The 19,663-nt window shown below is 43.8% G+C and overlaps 1 protein-coding gene across 8 annotated transcripts in view; it reads right to left on the bottom strand.

The window, feature by feature from the left end:
* Positions 1-586: 586 nt before the first annotated feature.
* Positions 587-19,663, bottom strand: part of CHD2 (chromodomain helicase DNA binding protein 2) — a 160,391-nt gene continuing 141,314 nt past the window's right edge. For 2 of the 8 annotated variants that reach the window (XM_017518042.2, XM_017518086.2), the window contains 4 exons: positions 17,670-17,769; positions 15,908-16,121; positions 8,286-8,529; positions 587-4,200 (listed from right to left, as the gene is read on the bottom strand). In XM_017518042.2, coding sequence (XP_017373531.1) covers positions 3,867-4,200; positions 8,286-8,529; positions 15,908-16,121; positions 17,670-17,769 — 892 coding nt within the window. In that variant the 3' untranslated portion in view covers positions 587-3,866. The remainder of the gene's footprint in view (positions 4,201-8,285; positions 8,530-15,907; positions 16,122-17,669; positions 17,770-19,663) is intronic. The other 6 variants (XM_017518069.2, XM_017518054.2, XM_017518049.2 and 3 more) reach the window with 3 other exon arrangements.

Genomic DNA, 19,663 nt, shown 5'->3' with positions numbered 1-19,663 from the left:
ACATGAGTGAGATCTGGGAACTTCAAGCCCAATTCAGACAGAGCTCTCCACCCGAAGGCTGTGCCACCCTTCCTCTGTCTGGGTTGCGCCAGAGCTGGGCCTGCCCTGTACCAGAACGCTAGAGCTAACGTCTGTGTCAGTGTTTCCATTATAAAATGCCACCCCCCCATAACCCATCTGTTAAATTACCCTCAAAGCTACAGGCTGGCAGACACGGTGTTTTTATTTCCTCAGGACAGAGGGGGTGTCCCCCCACCCCAGGTCTCCCAGGCAGGACTAACCCCAGGGGAATTAACTATGGGTTTGAGCAATTCCAGTCCTCCCTCGAGTTCGAAGCCGCGGGCCACGGCCTGGAGTTGCTCAGCCAGGGAACTGTTGCGTGCTCAGGAGTAGCTTTGAAAACCTGTGGTGTTAAGGCCTGAATGCAACAATGCCACTCTAATGGGTAGAGGGAAATGCAGCTTTCTTCACCAGCTGTCAGGAAATCTAGATGTGGCCCAGCAACCAAGGAAGGGAGACGAGGCGGTACCCCCAGGCACACAGCTCACACCACAACGCACTGCAACGCAATGTGTTAGCCCAATTCTAAAAATCCTCAGTAACACTTTTTAATATACAAGAATCAAAAGTACAGCAGTTTTACAATGTAGGAAAATTTAATACATACTATATAAACAACATTATTTACATCAGAAATCACTAGGACAGTGGCATTTTTCACAAATATAAATTAATTACTGTTTAGTCAACAGGTTTTAAAAGTCCACAATTTTACAATAAAGAAAAACCACCTGTCCCCTGACGAGTGGGGCCCAGATGGCCTAAAGCAGCCTGGACCCTTGGCATGGCTCCCCCCTCCCCCCGCGCCCAACGCGGCAGCCCTCAGAGGAGCCGGAAGACGCTGGTGCTGGGCTGCTGCTCCTGCTGACAAGTGGATTTTGGTCTGTAGGATTTCAGTGTCATTGTATGACTTCCTAGATAAACCGTGTTTGCACCATGAGGACTGATGCAACCTTCAGACACACCAGGCCAGAGTGTCCACAGCACAGCGTGTAAAGTGTCTGGGTCTCCCTTCGAAGGGCTAAGGAATGACTGAAAGGGGAGCGAGCCCCGGGCTCTGCTGGGCACCTGTCTGCCCGGCTCTGAAATACCCCAGCGATTTTCACCTGGGCCTTGTCTCGGCGATAGTGTACCACGTCAACCCTCGTTCATGTGCAGGTTTTACGGGATGCTACCTCCCTTCTTCCTCAACCCCTTGGTATTTCTACCAACAACGAAATCTTTCAGAGCCAGGTTCCAGGGAACACAATCCTCACTCACAGACTCCTGGGGCAGCTTCTCCCATTCACAAGTGAGAGAATTTACCTGTGCAAAAAAATTTTTTATTTAAGCATATACTATTCATACTGATTTAAATCAATGAAGAAATGCTTCCTTTTTCCCAATGCACTCTTCAAACACACTTCAGCACCTAAAATAGGTGTCTAATGGGGACACTGTAATTTTAGAATCAACGTAACACTGATCTGGCCGATACTGCCTTTTGCTACTTCATATGGCACTAAGAGTCCTGAAAGTGAATGAAAGGTAGGTCTTCCTTCCTCAGGATGAGACATCTCTGGGCATAACTCACATCTCCTATCAGCGACTCCAGAGAAGCCCTGACAAGCGTGGGAACCTGATGGAAACGCAGGGCCTCTGGTGACACCTTCACCCCTCCTTTGGATCCCGGAGGACATGACCCAACTCTCTGCAGGGGCTCATCTTCTTCCCTCCCCCGCTCCCATTGCTCAAGGGCTTGGCAAGCCAACCTCACCTTCCTCTTTGGCTTGGGCAAGGCAAACACGGGCCAGAGTCAGTATTATCAGCAAGAGGCTCCATCTGTGGTTTCCTTCTCACTGTGTGGCCTCAGTGGGGACACATGCCCTGCCCTCTCCACTGAGCAGTCACAGAGGCCTCCAATGGGAGGACTGTGGCCAGGTGGCTCATGCAGTCGCTGGTGCTTTGCTTCAGGGCACGTGTGGTACAAGTCTAGGCTGAGCAACCCCAAGAACTGTGAGGCGTTCAATAAGGGGGTGGGTCAACTGAGCTCTCAACACAAGTGTCCAAGACCTAGACCCTCCTCTGGAAACAGCACGGGCCAGCCCTGTGATGCTCTGTATGGTAGGGAGCAAGGGCCACGTCACAGCCACATCTGCTTCATTCGGGGATACAAGTCGGCATGTCTTGGTAAAGGCATTCATGGTGCTGCCCAGGAGCCCAGCATGCACTGAAGTCCTCACAAGAGACTTCAAGGGGTTTAACCCTGCACATGCCCAGCAGAAGGGTGTTCACAGCTCTGAGCCTGGACATTTACAGGCACACTGGATGTTCAAGTCAGTTATTCTGTCTCCATCTAGAAAGGCCTTTGGATGCTCCAATACTGGCAAGCTATACTGAGAATAAAACAAGGTCCCAGTGTCAGTAAATTGAAAAGAGCCTGCTTAATTGATGCAATCAACTTGCTTCCTAAACCTGACTCAATTCAACTCTAGTATGATTCTTACTATCTATAGCTCAGTCATTGTCTTTGGATGTTCCCTGTTTCAGAAAAAGTTTAACTGAGGTTTATACCTGATCATATTCTAAGGGAAACTGAATTCAGTTCTAATGATCTCCAACTAGCAGGAGAAGCTTATTCACCACGGGTACTTATTTCCATCTGCCCACTACATGATGTGTGATTCTGTCCAATCGATTTCCTCAAGCTGTGCAAAGGGAACGGAAATGCAGCCGAAGTGTTGACCTAGCCCAATACTGAAAGTTTCCCCCACTTTGCTGGCACTACTGAACCTCACATTAGAAGCCTGTTCGCTGCCTGCACCAGGACCCCCAGCTTTGTGATTGCCAGCAGCAAGTGGTCAGCAGGCCTGCCTCTGTGTCCACCTCTCCAGGTCCTGTAGTTTTCCTTCTCACCACAGGAATCAGAAATCCACCAGGGATTCCAGTTCCCTGGCCACACTACCCCCCACCCTAGCCCACCCTGCCCCTCACCCAGCCTACTCCCCAGTCAAGTAAGACCCACACTGGCGTCAACACTGCCGAACTCACAGTGCTCAAAAGGCAGCCAGAGCAACCTACTTTCCCTGGCATGGCGGGGAAAGGAGGCCTACTCAGAAGACCAAACCTCTGAAAGACAGTGTGGGAAAATTAGTGTTGGCAGAGACGAAGCCGCTGTGGAAGCCGCTGCCCTCTCGCACCTCCCCACCCCAACCCCGCCCACAGGTTTCACATAATGAGGCTGAGTGTCTCATTTCTCCCAAAAATGCATTTGAGGGGTATACCTGCTCCCCTTCAAGTCCTATGCTTGTCCCCACCCACCTGCCCCCGCTCCCCACTCCCCGTCAGCAGCATCCATCATGTCAGGGTGAACCAAATCAGGCAAATCACACACTGTCCCATCAGGCCCCAGCTGCCTCCATGCACCAGCTCCTGCCCGCCCATGCACTAAGGTCCTGGGAACACTGACCCTGGCGAGAAAACATTCATGACTCTGAAGATCCCCTATTCCTTGACTGGGGAAACACATCCCAGTGAAGCTGGTATACACAAAGTCAGCTCTTCCTCCAAGTGCCCATCAAAGTGGGAGGCCAGAACTAGGCTGGAATGGGACGGGGTGCCAAAGTGCAGGAGTGGTGACCTGAATCAGAGCTGGACCCAGTGAAAGGCCTCCCATTCCGTGAAGTGCTCCTTCAGCCAGTGAGTTGACAGCAGCAGCATGTCTGAAACTCCACTTACTGGTCTAGATAACTGGCTACTGTTGGATCAGACCAAAAATATCCATGTGTATCATGATGACTCTTGCTCTCTCCTTTGCGAGCTGTCCTTTATGTTTTTCGAACATTCCAATTATAATCTGGGTTGTTTTTCTGTTCTAGTGATCTCTCCAAAGGAGACCTATGATCCAGGGGTGACTTGGAGTCGTGAGGAGATTTCTGAGAAGGGGGTGATCGAGGATCTGAGACTGCGGGGTGCAATGGGGGTAGGGGCTGTTTATACTCCCCCAGTTTGTCTGTGTGGAAAGAGCGGTAATGGTCTGAGGGTCCCTGGCCATGGTAGCCCATAGGGGGGCGGTGATCAGACATTCGGCGGAAATCCTGCTGGTGGTAATTTTGAGGCCTAAATTCATCAGATCTCCTCCGCTTGGAGTCATGATGGTGCCTGAAATAGAGATGCAAGGATTAGCTGAAAGGCTGAAGTCAGGCTCCCATCCACTTCTCTTCACCACCCACTCAGCTCTTCCTCATACACTCATATTCAAGGACACTTACAAACAGGCTCAAAGACAGATGCTCACATTATTAGGAGTCAAAAAAACTAAAGTAATAACAGAGTCATTTTGCACTTATTAGCAAAACACATCCTATGAAATGACACAAGCGTCATCAAGTGTGCAGTGACACAAGTATACACTTGAAACAATCACTGATGGCTTTATAAACTCACTTCCTTTAGGAAAAATCTGATTAAGACCCATAAACATCTTCATATTTCTGGACCCAGCCCATGAGAAAAAGTGCCACAGAAATTATTTCGTAAGTTATTAATAAGAGCAAAAGTCACCATCAACCTAACTATGCAATGAGTAAGTGAACAGTTAGTAAAATTCTCTTAAAAATTAACTCAATTTGAAGAGTGCTCAAATTTTTGGCTTGTACCATGGTAAACTGCTCATGATACCATGAAAAAAGGAATTAGTAAAACTCCACAACAAAGACAAGCCAACTCAAAAACAGGCAAAGGATTTGAACAGACATTTCTCCAAAGAAGATACACAAATGGCCAAAAAAAAAAATGAAAAGATAGTATCATTAATCATCAGGGAAATGCAAACCAAGCCCACAATGACTCTACTTCACACCCACCAAAATGGCTCTATTTAAAATAAATAAATAAATAAAAACAGGAAATAAGTGTTGCCAAGATAAGGAAAACCTGTAACTCTCATACATTGCTGGTAGGAATGTAAAATGGTTCAGCCGTAAAGAGTGTGACTAACAATTCCACTCCTGGGTACGTATCCAAAACTGAAAACAGGTGGTCAAGGACTTACACACCAGGCTTCCCTGTGGCATTGCTCACAATGGCCCAACAATGGAAACGACTCAAACGGCTGTCAACAAATGAATGGATAAACAAAATGTGGTATAATGAAATATTCTTCAGCCATAAAACAGAACGAGTACTGATGAATGAACAAACCCTGAAAACATTATGCTAAGTGAAAGATGCCAGACACAAAAGGTCACATATTATATGACTCTTTCTATATGAAATGTCCAGAATACGCAAATCCAGACAGACAGAAGGCAGACTCGGGGTTGCCAGACACCAGGGAGAGGGAATCATGGGGAAAGCTTATTTAATGGTTAGAGGGTTTTCTTCGAGTGATGAAGCGTTTTGGAACCAGACAGAAGTGGTGGTGGCTGCCCAACACTGTAAATGCACTAAGGTCATTCAATTGTTCACTTTAAACAGTTCCTTTATGTGATCTGAATTTCACCTCAGTAGACAGGGAGGAAGAACTGGGCAACTTCAAGTTTCAGTCAAAATGGAGTAACAGGGACGAGGATTGACCCTCCCACCCAAAATAGCCAAAAGGGACAAAATGTATAGAACAATGGTTTTCAAGACACCAGATGTCAGGCAATGAAGAACAGTAATCCCTGAGGATGGATACTAATGAAATGAGCCTTTTAATTGCCCCTGCTCACTCTCATGAGATAGTCCTCAGGCTGTGACACAGGAAGAAAGAAACGCAAAAAGAGACCAGGTGGCCTCCCAAGGTGAGGGAATGGGGAACCAAGGTGGCTAGAGCTCATAGGACACGGTTTGAGAATCTGCAGAGAAAGAAGTTTGAAGATCTGCAGAGGGTTCCCAGGTATACAGCTGAACACTGCTTAGGGTGTGCATGTGGGGAGACGACCCAAGGCCAGGGAAAGAACCACCAAAAAGACTGAAGGTAACAGTGCCCTGTGCTCACGAAGAACTGGCATAGTGCCTGCTCTCAGCAGCCACACCAAAGGCCTCCAGGTTAAAAAGGCCCTGGGGGTATGGTTTGGTGTGTCCCTCCAAATCTCAAGTGGAAATGTGACCTCCGATGTTGTAGTGGGGGGTGTTTGGGCAGATCCCTCAAAAATGGCTTGGTGCTGTCCTTGTGAGGATGATGAGCGAGTTCTCTGACTTCATGTGGGAGCTGGTGGTTTGAAAGAGCCTGGCACCTCCTTCTCTCTCTCTTGCTCTCTTTCTTGCCATGGGACACCTTGCCTTCGCCTTCCACCATGAGTAAAAGCTCCCTGAGGCCTCCCAGAAGCCAGCAGATGCTGGTGCCATGCTTGTACAGCCTGCAGAACTGTGAGCCAAATAAAGCTCTTTCTTTATAAATCACCCAGCCTCAGGTATTCCTTTACAGCAATGCGAAACAGATGAATGCAGTTGGGTAGAGTGTAATGAGGCTTCCTACCGTGGAGGTGGGTGCTCATTAGCCCTTGACTGAGCACTGCTCTGGTTCTGCCTAACGGATGTTAACAGCAAGATCTGAAAGAAGCAAACTGCTTCCAACAAATCTGCAACTCATAACAAAGCTCCAGAATACTTATAGGAATACAAAAATATACAGCACCGAACAAGGTAAATGTTACCTCTGGCATCTGATCAAAAATTACTAGGCACAGAAAGCACCAGGAGGGTAGGACCCAGAGTGAGGAGGTAATCGACTGAAACTGATCCAAGTGATAGGATCCGCAGACACGGACATCAAAACCATTTTTATAACTGTGTTCCAGGTTTTAAAAGAAAAAAAACAGAACATAAAAAAAAAAAAAAAAAAAACAAATATAACTTTCAGAACTTTTAGAGATAGACCTACAATGTATGTATAAAATTCAAAGTACACTGGATGGGCCTCACAGCAGTTTTGACATCGAAAAGGAAAATATTAGTGAACTTGAAGGGGCAGCAATAGAAACTACCCACAATGCAACAGAGAGAAAGCATAATTTTTAAAAAGTCAACGGAATACAAGTGAGCTATGAGACAACTTCAAGCAAACCTAATATAGGATAATGGGAATCTCCCAGGAGAAGAGAGAGTGCAGGGGTCAGAAAAAATATCTGAAGAATACCGTAAAATTTTCCAAATTTTATGGAAACAATAAACCCACAGATCCAAGAAATTCAAAAATTTCCAAGCACAAGAAACCAAGGAAAAGTACACCAAGGCACATCATAATCCGTGACTTTTTTTTAAAGGGACATTGTGTAAAGATGACAGATTTTTCATCATGAAACTATGCAAGCACATAGCAGAGTACATCTTTAAAGTACTGAAAGAAACTATCAAGCTAAAAATGTATACTCAGCAAAAACTGCTTTCGAAAATGAAGGCAAAATACTTTTTCAGGACCCACACAAAAACAAAAGTCCTTCAGGCAAAAGCAAAGTGACACCAAAAAGAAATAAAGACATACTAGAGGAATGCAGGGCAAGTACCCACTGGCTCCAGACAACAGAGAAGGCAGGAGTGAGGGGCAGACTCCTAAAGAGGTGGCAGCTACCCAGCTATAGCTGCTCTGCTAATTCGGCCTGCTGTTACCAGATCTTCCAAAAGCAATGCAGGACTTGGAGACATAGATATGAAACTTTTCCACTTTAAATTCAAGGTACAGTGCAAATGAAGCACACCATCAGCACAGGAAAAATGAAAGCTGCTCTGAAGTTAAAATACATCCAAGATTTGAAATTAGGAAATACAGATAAAATGTCTTTAGCCCTTCCTGGACTTGCTACTCTCACAACGTAAAGCTTTGGCTCATCATATTACTGGCGGCACTGTACACATGTAAAGAGAGTGCAGCTTCGAAAGGCTCTGACTCTTCAACTGTGGGCTCCTGGCAGGTAAGGACTGTGAGCTGGTACCCATCTCGGCATCCCTGCCACCTACTGTGGCTGAGAGCCTAGCACAGTGCTTAATAATTTTGGTTGCTCTTAATATTTTATGGCTACCGCTTCACTAGATTTCCTCAAAAGATGGCAGAAAACACTTTTCCTGTACAGGTGAAATGTGCTCTCTATGACCCAGAAAATAAAACACAAAACCTATAACGAAGACTTGGGATCCCCTGTGGCTGACACATGAGATCTTCAGCAGTCTGACAAATAAATACATACATGTATAGGTCACTGTTTCTCCGCAGAAACAGTTCCTGGCAAAGGTCGGCACCTGGTGTCTTGCAGCCTTTCGCGTACCTGTCATAATAATCCCTGTGTCCCCGGTGGTCTCGGTCACTGCTGTACTGGTCGTAAGGCCTCTTTCTGGACATGTTGTTGGGTCGATAGCTTCCAGAACGGTGGGCATCCATATGTCGCCGGTCCCCATAATGGTGGTCCTTGTACCAGTGCTGCTCATACTGATGGTGCCTGTCGCTGCCCCAGGGTGGATTGTTGTTGCCACCATAGTTGAACTTTCTTTCCCTCTGCCAGTCTCCTCGATCTGCAGGAAAAGAAAGAATGATTTGACGACTGCAAGAAATGGCTGAATTTCACTTTCACAAAAAAAATTTTTTTTTGGGAGATGGAGTCTTGCTCTGTCACACAGGCTGGAGAGAAGTGGCACCATCTTGGCTCACTGCAACCCCCACCTCTCGGGTCAAGCGATTCTCATGCCTCAGCCTCCCAAGAAGCTGGGAATACCGGCACCCGCCACCACGCCTGGCCAACTTTTCAATTTTTTTTAGTAGAGACAGAGTTTCACCATGATGGCCAGGCTGGTCTCAAACTCTTGACCTCAAGTAATCCACCCGCCTCAGCCTCCCAAAGTGCTGGGATTACAGCCCTGAGTCACTGTGCCCAGCCTTTTTATTTTTGTTTTCTTCCACACCAATCTTCTCTGTATTGTTCCAATTTTCATATGAAGCTGAAGTCAGCACCACTTTTGCTCTAGTTCACACTGGAAGCCTGACACGTTACAAATAGAAGTTACATTTCTCTCTTCTTGGTCTTACTGCTGCTGACTAACGTATCAGTAATGACTCCCAAATATTCTTTCCAACAAAATTTTACCGCAAAATTTACCACTCCTCTCCTTCCGCAATCTCAAGAGCTACCGCTTTTCACTCTCCATACCTGTTTAACCTTCCAATCCACGGTAGACTCTTAAAATGAGGTTTCACTCAAAACACCAAAACCAACTAGTTCAGAAAATGATACCGCTGAGTTTCATAGCTGCAAGGGAATAACCTCCAGTTATATGTCTAACGTTTATTTTACCTGCTGGTACCTGTTGGGCCTGGTCTCTGAAAAGGAGAATCGCTTGAACTCAGGAGGCAGAGGTTGCAGTGAGCTGAGATGGTGCCACTGCACCATCACTGATTCTATTAAAGACCACACTCACTGATTCTATTAATCTTCCCTGTTTTGTGCACGCGAACACACACACTCACACACACACAATGGATCTCCTATAAAAAAGTAACTTCTCTAACTTTGGACTAGGATCAGTGCTCTAACTCTTAAGGATAAGGCTAAACTACAATCCTTTTAACTTCTGTAGCCCCCCTTTTCCCCTAAGGAAAAGAATCATATTCACTCAATTCAAAAAATGTAGTAAAGACACAGAAGTCTAGGGATGGACAGTTCAATTGTGGCCACCAAATATGACCACCCAGAGCCTGTGAGTGTGACTTTACCTGGAAATAGGGTCTCTGCAGATGTAATTAAGTTAAAAATCTCTAGATGAGATCATCCTGAATTTAGGTGGGGCCATAAATTCCAGAACAGGCATCCTTTCAAAATAAAGGCAGAAGGAGATATGACAGACCATGCAAAGCAGAAGGCCATGCAGAGATGGAGGCAGAAATCGGTGTGATGCGTCTGCGAATCAAGAACGCCAAGAATGGCTGGCAGCCGCCAGAAGGCAGCAGAGAGGCATGGAACAGATTCTCCCTCGGACCCTCCAGAAGGAACCAACCCTGCTGACACCTTGATTTCAGGTCTCCAGAAATGTGAGAAGTAAATGTTTGATGTTTTGAGCCACCTAGTCTGTGGTACTTTGTTAGAGATGGCCCTGGGAAACTAATACAGAGGACTGACCAAAAGGAACCTAGAACTTCATGGAAAATCCATCTTCTGTCCATAATTGTGTTAAGATCAAAGACATGCCACCAAATCAGTGTCTCCACTCATTCTGCTCCTTCTAGAATTATTCTACAGAGCCGAAGAATCGCACCATGAAGGAAATGCCCAGCTTAGAAACTGACAGCGTTAATATGATGTACAGTCAACCAGGGACTTACATTCATTGTTGATCTGGGCAGATCAGACGAGGGCACCACAAATTAAAAAACTTTGGACTACCCACCCTAAGAATTAACAAACAACAACAAAAAGAACACCTTCTAAACATGCAAAAGATCCCTTGAGGATGGCTTCAAATCAAATTGAAAGTGAGATTTCTAACAAGGTGTCAATGTCTGTTGTTTTGCAGAGAGACTTAAAACTCAAGCTAATTCATTTATTTCCAGAGTAAATTAAACAGAGATTTTCTTTCTTCTTAAATCCTCTGTGAGGTAAATCACAGTTTAGGAGATATTGAGCTATTAAAAAGGTAAATGAGGAATCCAAGGTTTAAATAAAAGAATGTAGTTAGTTTAATAAAAAGTTATTTTAAAGGATTCAGAATATAAGGGACATCATACGAAAAACACAAAACCAGCCTAATACTAGAAAAAAGCCAGTATAACTAATGTAACTAGATCTAAGAACAGGGAAACATTTCCCAATCATTCGGCAAAGTCATTGTCTTTTTTCCCTAAACAAAATGGTAATGAAATAATTTTGAACTCCGATTTTTAAGATTAGAGGACACAGAACTTATGCTTCCAGGCAGTGTAGCTTACAGCAAAATTACACCTTGTCAAAAACAATGAGAAATGGAAGATTAAAAAGAATGTGTTTAGGGCAGGTGCAGTGGCTCATGCCTGTAATCCCAGCACTTTGAGAGGCCAAGGCAATTGGATCACCTGCGGTCAGGAGTTCAAGACCAGCCTGGCTAATGTGGTGAGACTCTCTCTCTACTTTAAAAAAAAATTAGACGGGCATGGTGCTGTGTGGCTGTAATGCCAGCTACTCAGGAGGCTGAGGCAGGAGAATCGCTTGAACTCGGGAGGCAGAGGCTGCAGTGAGCTGAGATGGCGCCACTGCACTCCAGCCTGGGTGAGAGTGAGACTCCATTCAAAAAAAAATAAAAATGTGTTTAAAGGCATCAAGAAGTAGCTAAAGCAATCAGGACTAGAAGGACTAAGATTTCACAGGGCAGAAAACCTCAAAGAGATAAGAAATGACGTCTGTCACCACTGAAGAGGTGTGTGATCCCGAGCACCAGCAAGAGGCTAAGGATGTAGGTCTTTCCCAGGCAGGAACCACTGCTGAAGGAACAGAGAACTCGAAGAGCAATTCCGGGTCTTTTTAGGTTAGGGTGATAGTGGAGACCTGAGGGACTTCAGACACATGGCCAGCTTTCCCCTAGGGCATTTGCCAAATCTGCAGGGAGCAGGAGGCTAGTAGGCTCAGCTGAAAACTCCGGCGAAGCAGAGTAGTTCTGGGCGGTCTAATGGTGTTGCTTTAAACTCTTCGACAACCTACTGGAAAGGGGGTGCAGCGATGCAACTGGCCCTTAGGTGAACACTCTGAGCTAAGCTCCAGGATGGCGGGGACTGAGAGGTGAACTAGATGAAGACACTCACCTCCCACCCTTTTGCCAGGGGGAAGAAGGTGCAATTCCTCTCTGGGGTATGGTAGTATCACCTAGAGCTGCTACAATTTTTAAAACACACTGTCCCCCATTTAAGCAAAAGTAACTAGAACTGCCAAAAGACAGGACTATATGAATGAAAAACCAAAAGAAAGCATACAATAAAAAATGACTCACAATAATTCAGATATAGGATTTGGGGGGGCAGGCAGAGATTTCTCAGTAACTATGATTAATATTTAAAAAAAAAGAGAAATAGAGGCAGAGCTTTCAAAAGCTTGAGACTTATCAGAAGACCAGAATGTATTGTTTTTAATCAACTACAAATTCTCAAAATGATATTTAAAAAAGAATGTATACTTCATTTTAATCATTATAGAATAATCTTTATAAAATTAACCTTATACTATGCTTACACACACACACACACACACACACACACACACACACATACATACATATATTCATTATATACTTTTTAGATGTTATTCCCGCATCTTTCCTTTCTTCTTTTTCCTGTTAAAAGTAATGAATGGTCACTGTAACTAGTGAAGCAATGGACAATAGACAACTGATTAACTTCCTCCAATCTTGCCCCTCCATTTCTACCGTCCAAAGTTAACTGCTTAAGTCAGATGTGTATGTTTTCACATCTTTCTCTATGCTTGTACAAACATATTATGCAAACATATACTATTGAAAACAGTTTGGCCATTCCTAAAAAGTTAAACACAGAAATTCCCTATGAACCAGAAATTCTACTCCTAGGCATACACCTAAAACAATTAAAAGGATGTACTCAAACAAATACTTGTACACACATTTTTACATTAATACTATTCATGACAGCCAAAAAGTAGAAACAATTCAAATGCCCATCAACAGATGAATAAACAAAACGTGGTGTAGATATACAATGGAATACCACCGTGCCATAAAAAGGAACAAAGTACTGATACATTGTACTATGTGGACGAACCTTATAAAGATGATAAAGTGAAAAAAGCCAGATACAAAAGGTCACTTATAGTGTAATTCTGTTTATATATGAAATATCCAGAATAAGTAAGTCCAGACAGACAGAATAGACAGACTGGTAGCTGCCAGGGGCTAGGAGAGGAGAAAATGGAGAGAAACTGCTTAATGGGTATGGGATTTCCATCTGGGGTGACAGAGAAGTTTGAGAGCTAGATAGTAGTGGCCATACAACACTGTGAACGCACTAAACAGTACTGAACTGTTTACTTACAAAAGCTGACATTTATGTTACGTGAATTTCATGACCAATATACTTAAAAGCACAGGGGTGCTTATTTTTTTCTCTCTTTTTGTTTGAGACAGGGTCTCTGTCACCAAGGCTGCAGTACGACGGCGCAATCATGACTCACTGCAGCCTCAGGCCTATCCTAGGCTCAAGAGATCCTCCCACCTCAGCCTCCCAAGTAGCTGGGACTACTGGCATAAGCCACCACACCAGGTTTTTTTGTTTTTAATTTTTTTGTAGATGCAAGGTTTCATTATGTGGTCCAGACTCCTGGCCTCAAGCAATCCTCCTGCCTTGGCCTCCCAAAGTGCTGGGAATAATACAAGAATGCACCACCACACCAAGCCTCCAATTTTTAAAATCTAAAAAGCAACCTCTTACGTGGATATACTACATAATTAAAGAAGAAAATAATAATAAATTTTTTAAGAAGATAAAAAACTCATTCTTTTAACTGAAAATAGTACTGAATGCAAATGTTCTATTATTAATTTAACCATTCCCTTTATAAGAGATGTTGGAGTAATTTCCGGCCTCTGGCCATTTTCATATAGGCATGTTTTCATTTCAGTAGGTCAGATTCTACAAAAAAGGGATTACCATTGTCAAGGAGCTTACATATTCAGACATTTCAGATTCTTTTCTGAAAAGATTACAGCAATTCACACTCTTAGCAATCACTGTGTATTTCTCTTTTTAATTTATGCTGATTTGAATGGGTAAACAAATTGGTTAACCTACCGTAGCTTTAATTTTTATCTCCCTAGTGGCCAGGCTGGTCATCTTGTCATATTGGCCATTTGAATTTTTTCTTTTATATGAACTGTCTAATTCATAACTTTTGCTCATTTTGATAAGCTCTATAGAGTTTTGTTTTTACTAACCAAATTTCCAAATTTTTAATTCAATCTGGATTCCTTTGAGTTTTGTTTCAAAACTGCAATTTTTTTTTTTTTTTTTTTTGAGACAGGGTCTCACTCTGTCACCCAGACTGGAGCGCAGTGGCACAATCTTGGCTCACCACCTCCGCTTCCCAGGCCCAAGAATTTCTCCCACCTCAGCCTCCCAAGTAGCTGGCACTACTGCACCGCTATGCCCAGCTAGTTTACACTTTTGTAGGGATGAAGTCTCCCTATGCTGCCCAGGCTGTAAAAATTTTCTTAATGACACTTAAAAATTGAATATACTTATTGAGTACAATGCAATGTTATAAAATACATATACACTGTAGAATGGCTGAATCAGCCTAATTAACATATGCACTACCTCACACACTTATTTTTTGTGGCAAGAACCTTAAAATCTACTCTCTCAGCAATTTTCAAAAATATAATACATTGTTATTAACTACAGTCCCCATGTTTTACGACAGATTTCTCAACTTATTGTTCATATCTAACTGAAATTTTATCTCCGTCAATATCTTCCCAACTCTCCCCTGACCCCTGACCCTGGTAACCACTGTTCTCCTCTCTGCTTCTGTGAATTTGACTTTTCTAGATTCCACGTATAAGTGAAAATATGCAGTTTCTCTCTTTCTGTGCCTCACTTATTTCACTTAACATATACGTCCTCCAGATTCATCCATGTTGTTGCAAATGACAGGATTTCCTTCTATTTAAAGCTGAATTACTATTCCATTGTGTACATATACATTTTCTTTATCCACTTATCTGCTGATGGGCACTTTGGATGATTCCATATCCAGGCTATCATAAATAACGCTGCAATGAATATGAAAGTGCAGATATTTCTTCAACGTAACTAACTGCATTTTCATTGACTATACACCCAGTAGTGGGACTGCTGAGTAATAGGGTAGTTCTATTTGTAATTTTTTGAGGCATCTCTACGTTGTTTTCCATAACAGCTGCACTAACTTACATTCCCACCAACAATGTGCTGGGTTCCCTTTTCTCCACATCCTTGGCAACATTAACCTTCTGACTTTTTCATAATAGCCATTCTAACAAGTGTGAAGTGATATCTCATTGTGCAGTTCCCTGATGACAGTCACGATGAGCATTCTCTCATATACCCATTGGCCACTTGTATGTCTTCTTTTGAGGAATGTCTATCCAGGTCCTTTGCCCACTTTCTAATCGAGTATTTCCCTTCTCGCTACATAAGGAGCTGAGTTCCCTAGACAGTTTGGATATTATCCCCTTTTCAGATGTATGGTTGGTAATATTTTCTCCTCGTATACAGGGTGTCTCTTCACTCTGTTGATTGCCCATTTTTCTATTTGGTTATCGTTTTGTTCTCAATTTACAAGAGCCCTTTCAGTGTTAGCAATTTGAACGATTTAACTGTCATATAGAATGTAAACTTCTCCCTCAGTCTTTTTCATTTGTTCATGTTAGCTGGGTTCTTCTTAATCTGAAGTTGAAACAATAATCCTGGGGCCTGGCACAGTGGCTCACACCTGTAATCCCAGCACTTTGGGAGGCCGAGGTGGGTAGATCACATGAGGCCAGGAGTTTGAGACCAGCATGGCCAACATGGCAAAACCCCATCTCTACTAAAAATTTAAAAATTAGCCAGGCATGGGGGTACACATCTGTAATCCCAGCTACTTGGGAGGCTGAGGCACAAGAATCACCTCAACCCAGGAGGTGGAGGTTGTAGTGAGCCAAGATCGCGCCACTGCACTCCAGCCTGGGTAACAAAGCAAGTCTCAGTCTCAAAAAAAATTGGGGGGATCTTTATTTCATGTTTTCTCTCATTAAGAGAGGACAATGAAGTGTTAGAAGAGAATACAGCACAAAAAGTCCAGCCACTGCCTTTGGAAGATGAAATGACTGTGAATGTTTTATTTTTTGGCACCTCTTTTAAAAACTCCACTTAATGACCTACCTGCATTACTGAAGTGTCTCTTGTTGGGGTGACTGTAGTTATCTCTTGGGTGTCCATGCATCTGGGGGCCATGGGTGGCAGGCAAATGAGGCTTCTGAGGGTGAAGGTTATGTGAGGTATGGGACTGAGATATCAGAGAGTCCCGGCTGGAGCCTGAGGCCTCTGGACGAAATGGTTTCTTACCCCCAATCATGTCATCTTTCTTCTTTTGTTCCTACAGAGTAAAAAGAAACCAAAGAAGCTCAAGATCCCAGGCTTAATTCCCCAGAGCAGAATAAAGACTATCTCCTCCAAACCACTCCCTCTTGTCCTTCTTGGCTTTTGAACTGCCATTTACTACCTCCTTGCCAAAAACGCTCATAAATTCCACTGTCAGGCTATTGGCTGGGGCAACTCAGTGGAATGCATGCTTAGTTTGAGCATTACTGCTAAAGACCTGCAGGAACACATGGAGACCGCTAGATGTCACTGTACAGGGTATGGAACAGGCGCGGGGGTGGGGGGTGGGGGGCAGCACTCTCGCAGGATCATCTGGGACCATGGAAAACTAAGCTAACCACAACAAAAAACCCTCAATTGTCCAGTGAAAACTCACTCCTATGCCAAAGTCATCAAGCTAAATATCTGAATGCTGGAGTAACACTACTCCTTATCACACAAGTCTAATGTCTGATATAAAAAAAAAAAATCACAAAATAAAGTGATCTAAAATTTCACCAGCAAAAGAATTCCTGTTAATAACTTAGCACATATTTTTCTAAGCCTTTTTTTTGTATTCATATAGATGTTTTTAAACAAAAATATTTGGTATTCATTTTTCATTTAATATATTGTGAAAATCTTTCCATGGCAAATACTTATTTCTCCATTATATTTAATGATTGATTAGTTCTCCTCAATGTGGATATATCATGATCTACTGAAATTTTTTTTTTTTTTTTGAGACTGTCTCACTCTGTCACCCAGGCAGGCGTGCAGTGGCGCAATCTCAGCTCACTGCAACCTCCACCTCCTCATGCAATCCTCCCACCTCAGCCTCCCAAGGAGCTGGGCTGTAGGCCTGTGCCACCCCACCCAGCTAACATTTGCAGTTTTTATAGAGATGAGGTTTCACCGTGTTGGCCAGGCTAGTCTCAAAGTCTTGGCCTCAAGTGATCCGCCCACCTCAGCCTCCCAAAGTGCTGGTATGACAGGCACGAGCCACGGCTCCCGGCCATACTGGCCTCCACACCCACACCGGGTGCGCCACCTCCACGGCCTCCTCACCCATGCCGGGAGCGCTGTGCAGCCTCCTCCATGTCGCTTCTGCAACCATCCCCTACTCCAGAGGAGAGGCAACTTTGAGCACCTCTCACTAGTGAGTAGCAGGATCCCTTACATGCAAAAGCTGGAAGGACACCAAGTAGATGGCCCAAAAAAGAAGAGAAAAAGTATTTTCTGCCCACCACCCTACTGCTTCTTAGAAGCCACATATATAAGCTACCGTAAGACATGTGCGGAAGAACAGTGCACATGGAAGAAGAAAACATCTGGTGAGCAAATGATTCCAGGACGCGGAAACACAGGGTAAACAGCGTCCAAATTTCAACAATGTTAGGCTCTAATACATTGGCTATTTCACCCGTCTGGTCTTACTGTTTGACTGACTACTAGCACCAGCAGTAACCCATGATTCTGTGATCATCTCCCCATGGAAAAACAATAATTAAGAAATGTTTCTGTGGAATTGGTTTGTATTTGTTTGTTTGAATTTGTACTTTACCTCCTCTTCTTGAGACCTTTTCTTATGAGCCATCTTGTATAGCTTATGTAGTTTTCGAGCATCAAATTCTGTAAACTTGGAAACAAAAATCCATAGGTTCCTTTTAAAAAAAAACAAACAGTTCTAGTTAATTACTGAATTGGAAAAGCAACTTTTTACTCTCTTCATGGACAGCAAGGTATTACATTTTGCTGTGGTATACTCCCCTAAGCATAGAAATTAAGTTACAGAAATATCATCTCAGGTACTTGCATTAATAATACAGTAAATCCGGACTTAATGTTGTCAATACGTTCTTGGAAACTGCAACTTTAATTGAAACAATATTTTTTCTCTTCAATGTTATAATGAAAGAAAGCTGAAGGAAATGTTATCTGAGGACTTACTGCACATCTTTATATGCTTCTGCCAAAGAGTCTCACAGAGGGACTTAGCGACTAAGGCTCTGCCAATGCCTAAAAGTCCTCTAAATGTGTACCAATGACACCCCGGACTCCAGTCCTCAAAGCCTTCCTCCACCATCCCCACGTTCTGGACTCTGCCACAAATGCATCAGCACCACCATCTCCCAGGCTGTGGCCTCCATTCAGGTGGTCATCTCTGCACTGCTGCCCCTCCTTCCTCCCAGTTGTCACCACCACAACCTTTCATTTCTTCCTTAACACTCGCAGTGACTTCTTCCCTCCAATTCCATTGTGTTCACCCTAGCACGGTATTACTGCACAACAGGGGAATGATATGCTAAGTGGGTGTTTAGAAAGAGGAAGCACAGGCAGTCAAGTGAGCCAGAGAAAGGAGTCTCAGGTCTTCTCAAACTCCCCAACAGTTTCACCACAGCTTGCCACTGAGAGGACACCTGACCCGTACAGGCTCCCGAACAAGCAAACCTGCTGGATCAGGTGAAGAGCCATTTACCACCTTCCTTTCTAAGGCCTCCTATAAAGAGCTTCAGTCTTCTTAGCAAACTGCCTTTAAACCCTAAACACTACCCAGTCCCCTCCCCGCCCCACTTGCAAGCCTTTGCTGAAGCCTGAGAACTCTGTTCTCTCAGCAATTCAACTCAGGTCATCTGCGCTCTGTTCAAGGGCACCTGCCTGCCTCTCAGAATGCCTTCCTTCCCTACTGCTCTTCGAGCACTTCCTTCTCAGCACTTCCACTGTATCTGCTCTTGCATCTGCCGCATCATGATGAATGGTTCCTCCGGAGGCTTACCTTGTACTACCTTTCTGACTTGTAAAGGGCAAGGACCTTATGAACTACGGCTAGCCAGGATCACAGTGCCTGGCACATTTAAAGACGGACCTGTTCACTGGGATGACCTTTTGCTATCTTCTAATCAGGTTAAACTTAAAAGGAAAAAAAGAGGCCCAGATGCTGCTAGGTAAAGGGTTAAATTTAAAAAGAAAAAAAAAAAAAAGGCCAGATGCCACTAGGTAAAGAAAGAAGTTGGTAACAGTGTTAAGGGGGGAAAAAGTACCATTTCAAAAATTAAATCTTTTCTTTCTAAGTGTGAACCATGCTGTGGACACCATCATGCAGAAGTTCTCTTAAGTCCACTTTTCACTCAGAAACCAATCCTCTGAGATTGGATGTGTTATACAAGGATAATCACATTACCCATTAACTATACAAGTTCAAAGTAACTGTGGTTATGTACAAACAAGCACATGTACCCTCTGGATCTAAAATAAAATAGAAACGAAGTAGTTGTGCTTTATGGAAAGAGATTTAATGTTAAATTGCCTTTTAGAATTTCCAGTCATGGCTGGACATGGAGGCTTACACCTGTATTCCCAGCACTTTCGGAGGCCAGGGTGGGCAGATCACCTGATGTCAGGAGTTCAAGACCAGCCTGGTCAACATGATGAAACCCCATCTCTACTAAAAACACAAAAATTATCCGGGCATGGTGGCACATGCCCATAATCCCAGCCACTTGGAAGGCTCAGGCAGGAGAATCGCTTGAACCCAGGAGGCAGAGGGTGCAGTGCAGA

Source organism: Cebus imitator, unplaced genomic scaffold (assembly GCF_001604975.1).
Source record: "Cebus imitator isolate Cc_AM_T3 unplaced genomic scaffold, Cebus_imitator-1.0 Scaffold19, whole genome shotgun sequence".
NCBI classification, from domain to species: domain Eukaryota; kingdom Metazoa; phylum Chordata; class Mammalia; order Primates; family Cebidae; genus Cebus; species Cebus imitator.
Note: the sequence above shows the minus strand (reverse complement) of the source record. Positions and strands in the feature narration are given on the sequence as shown.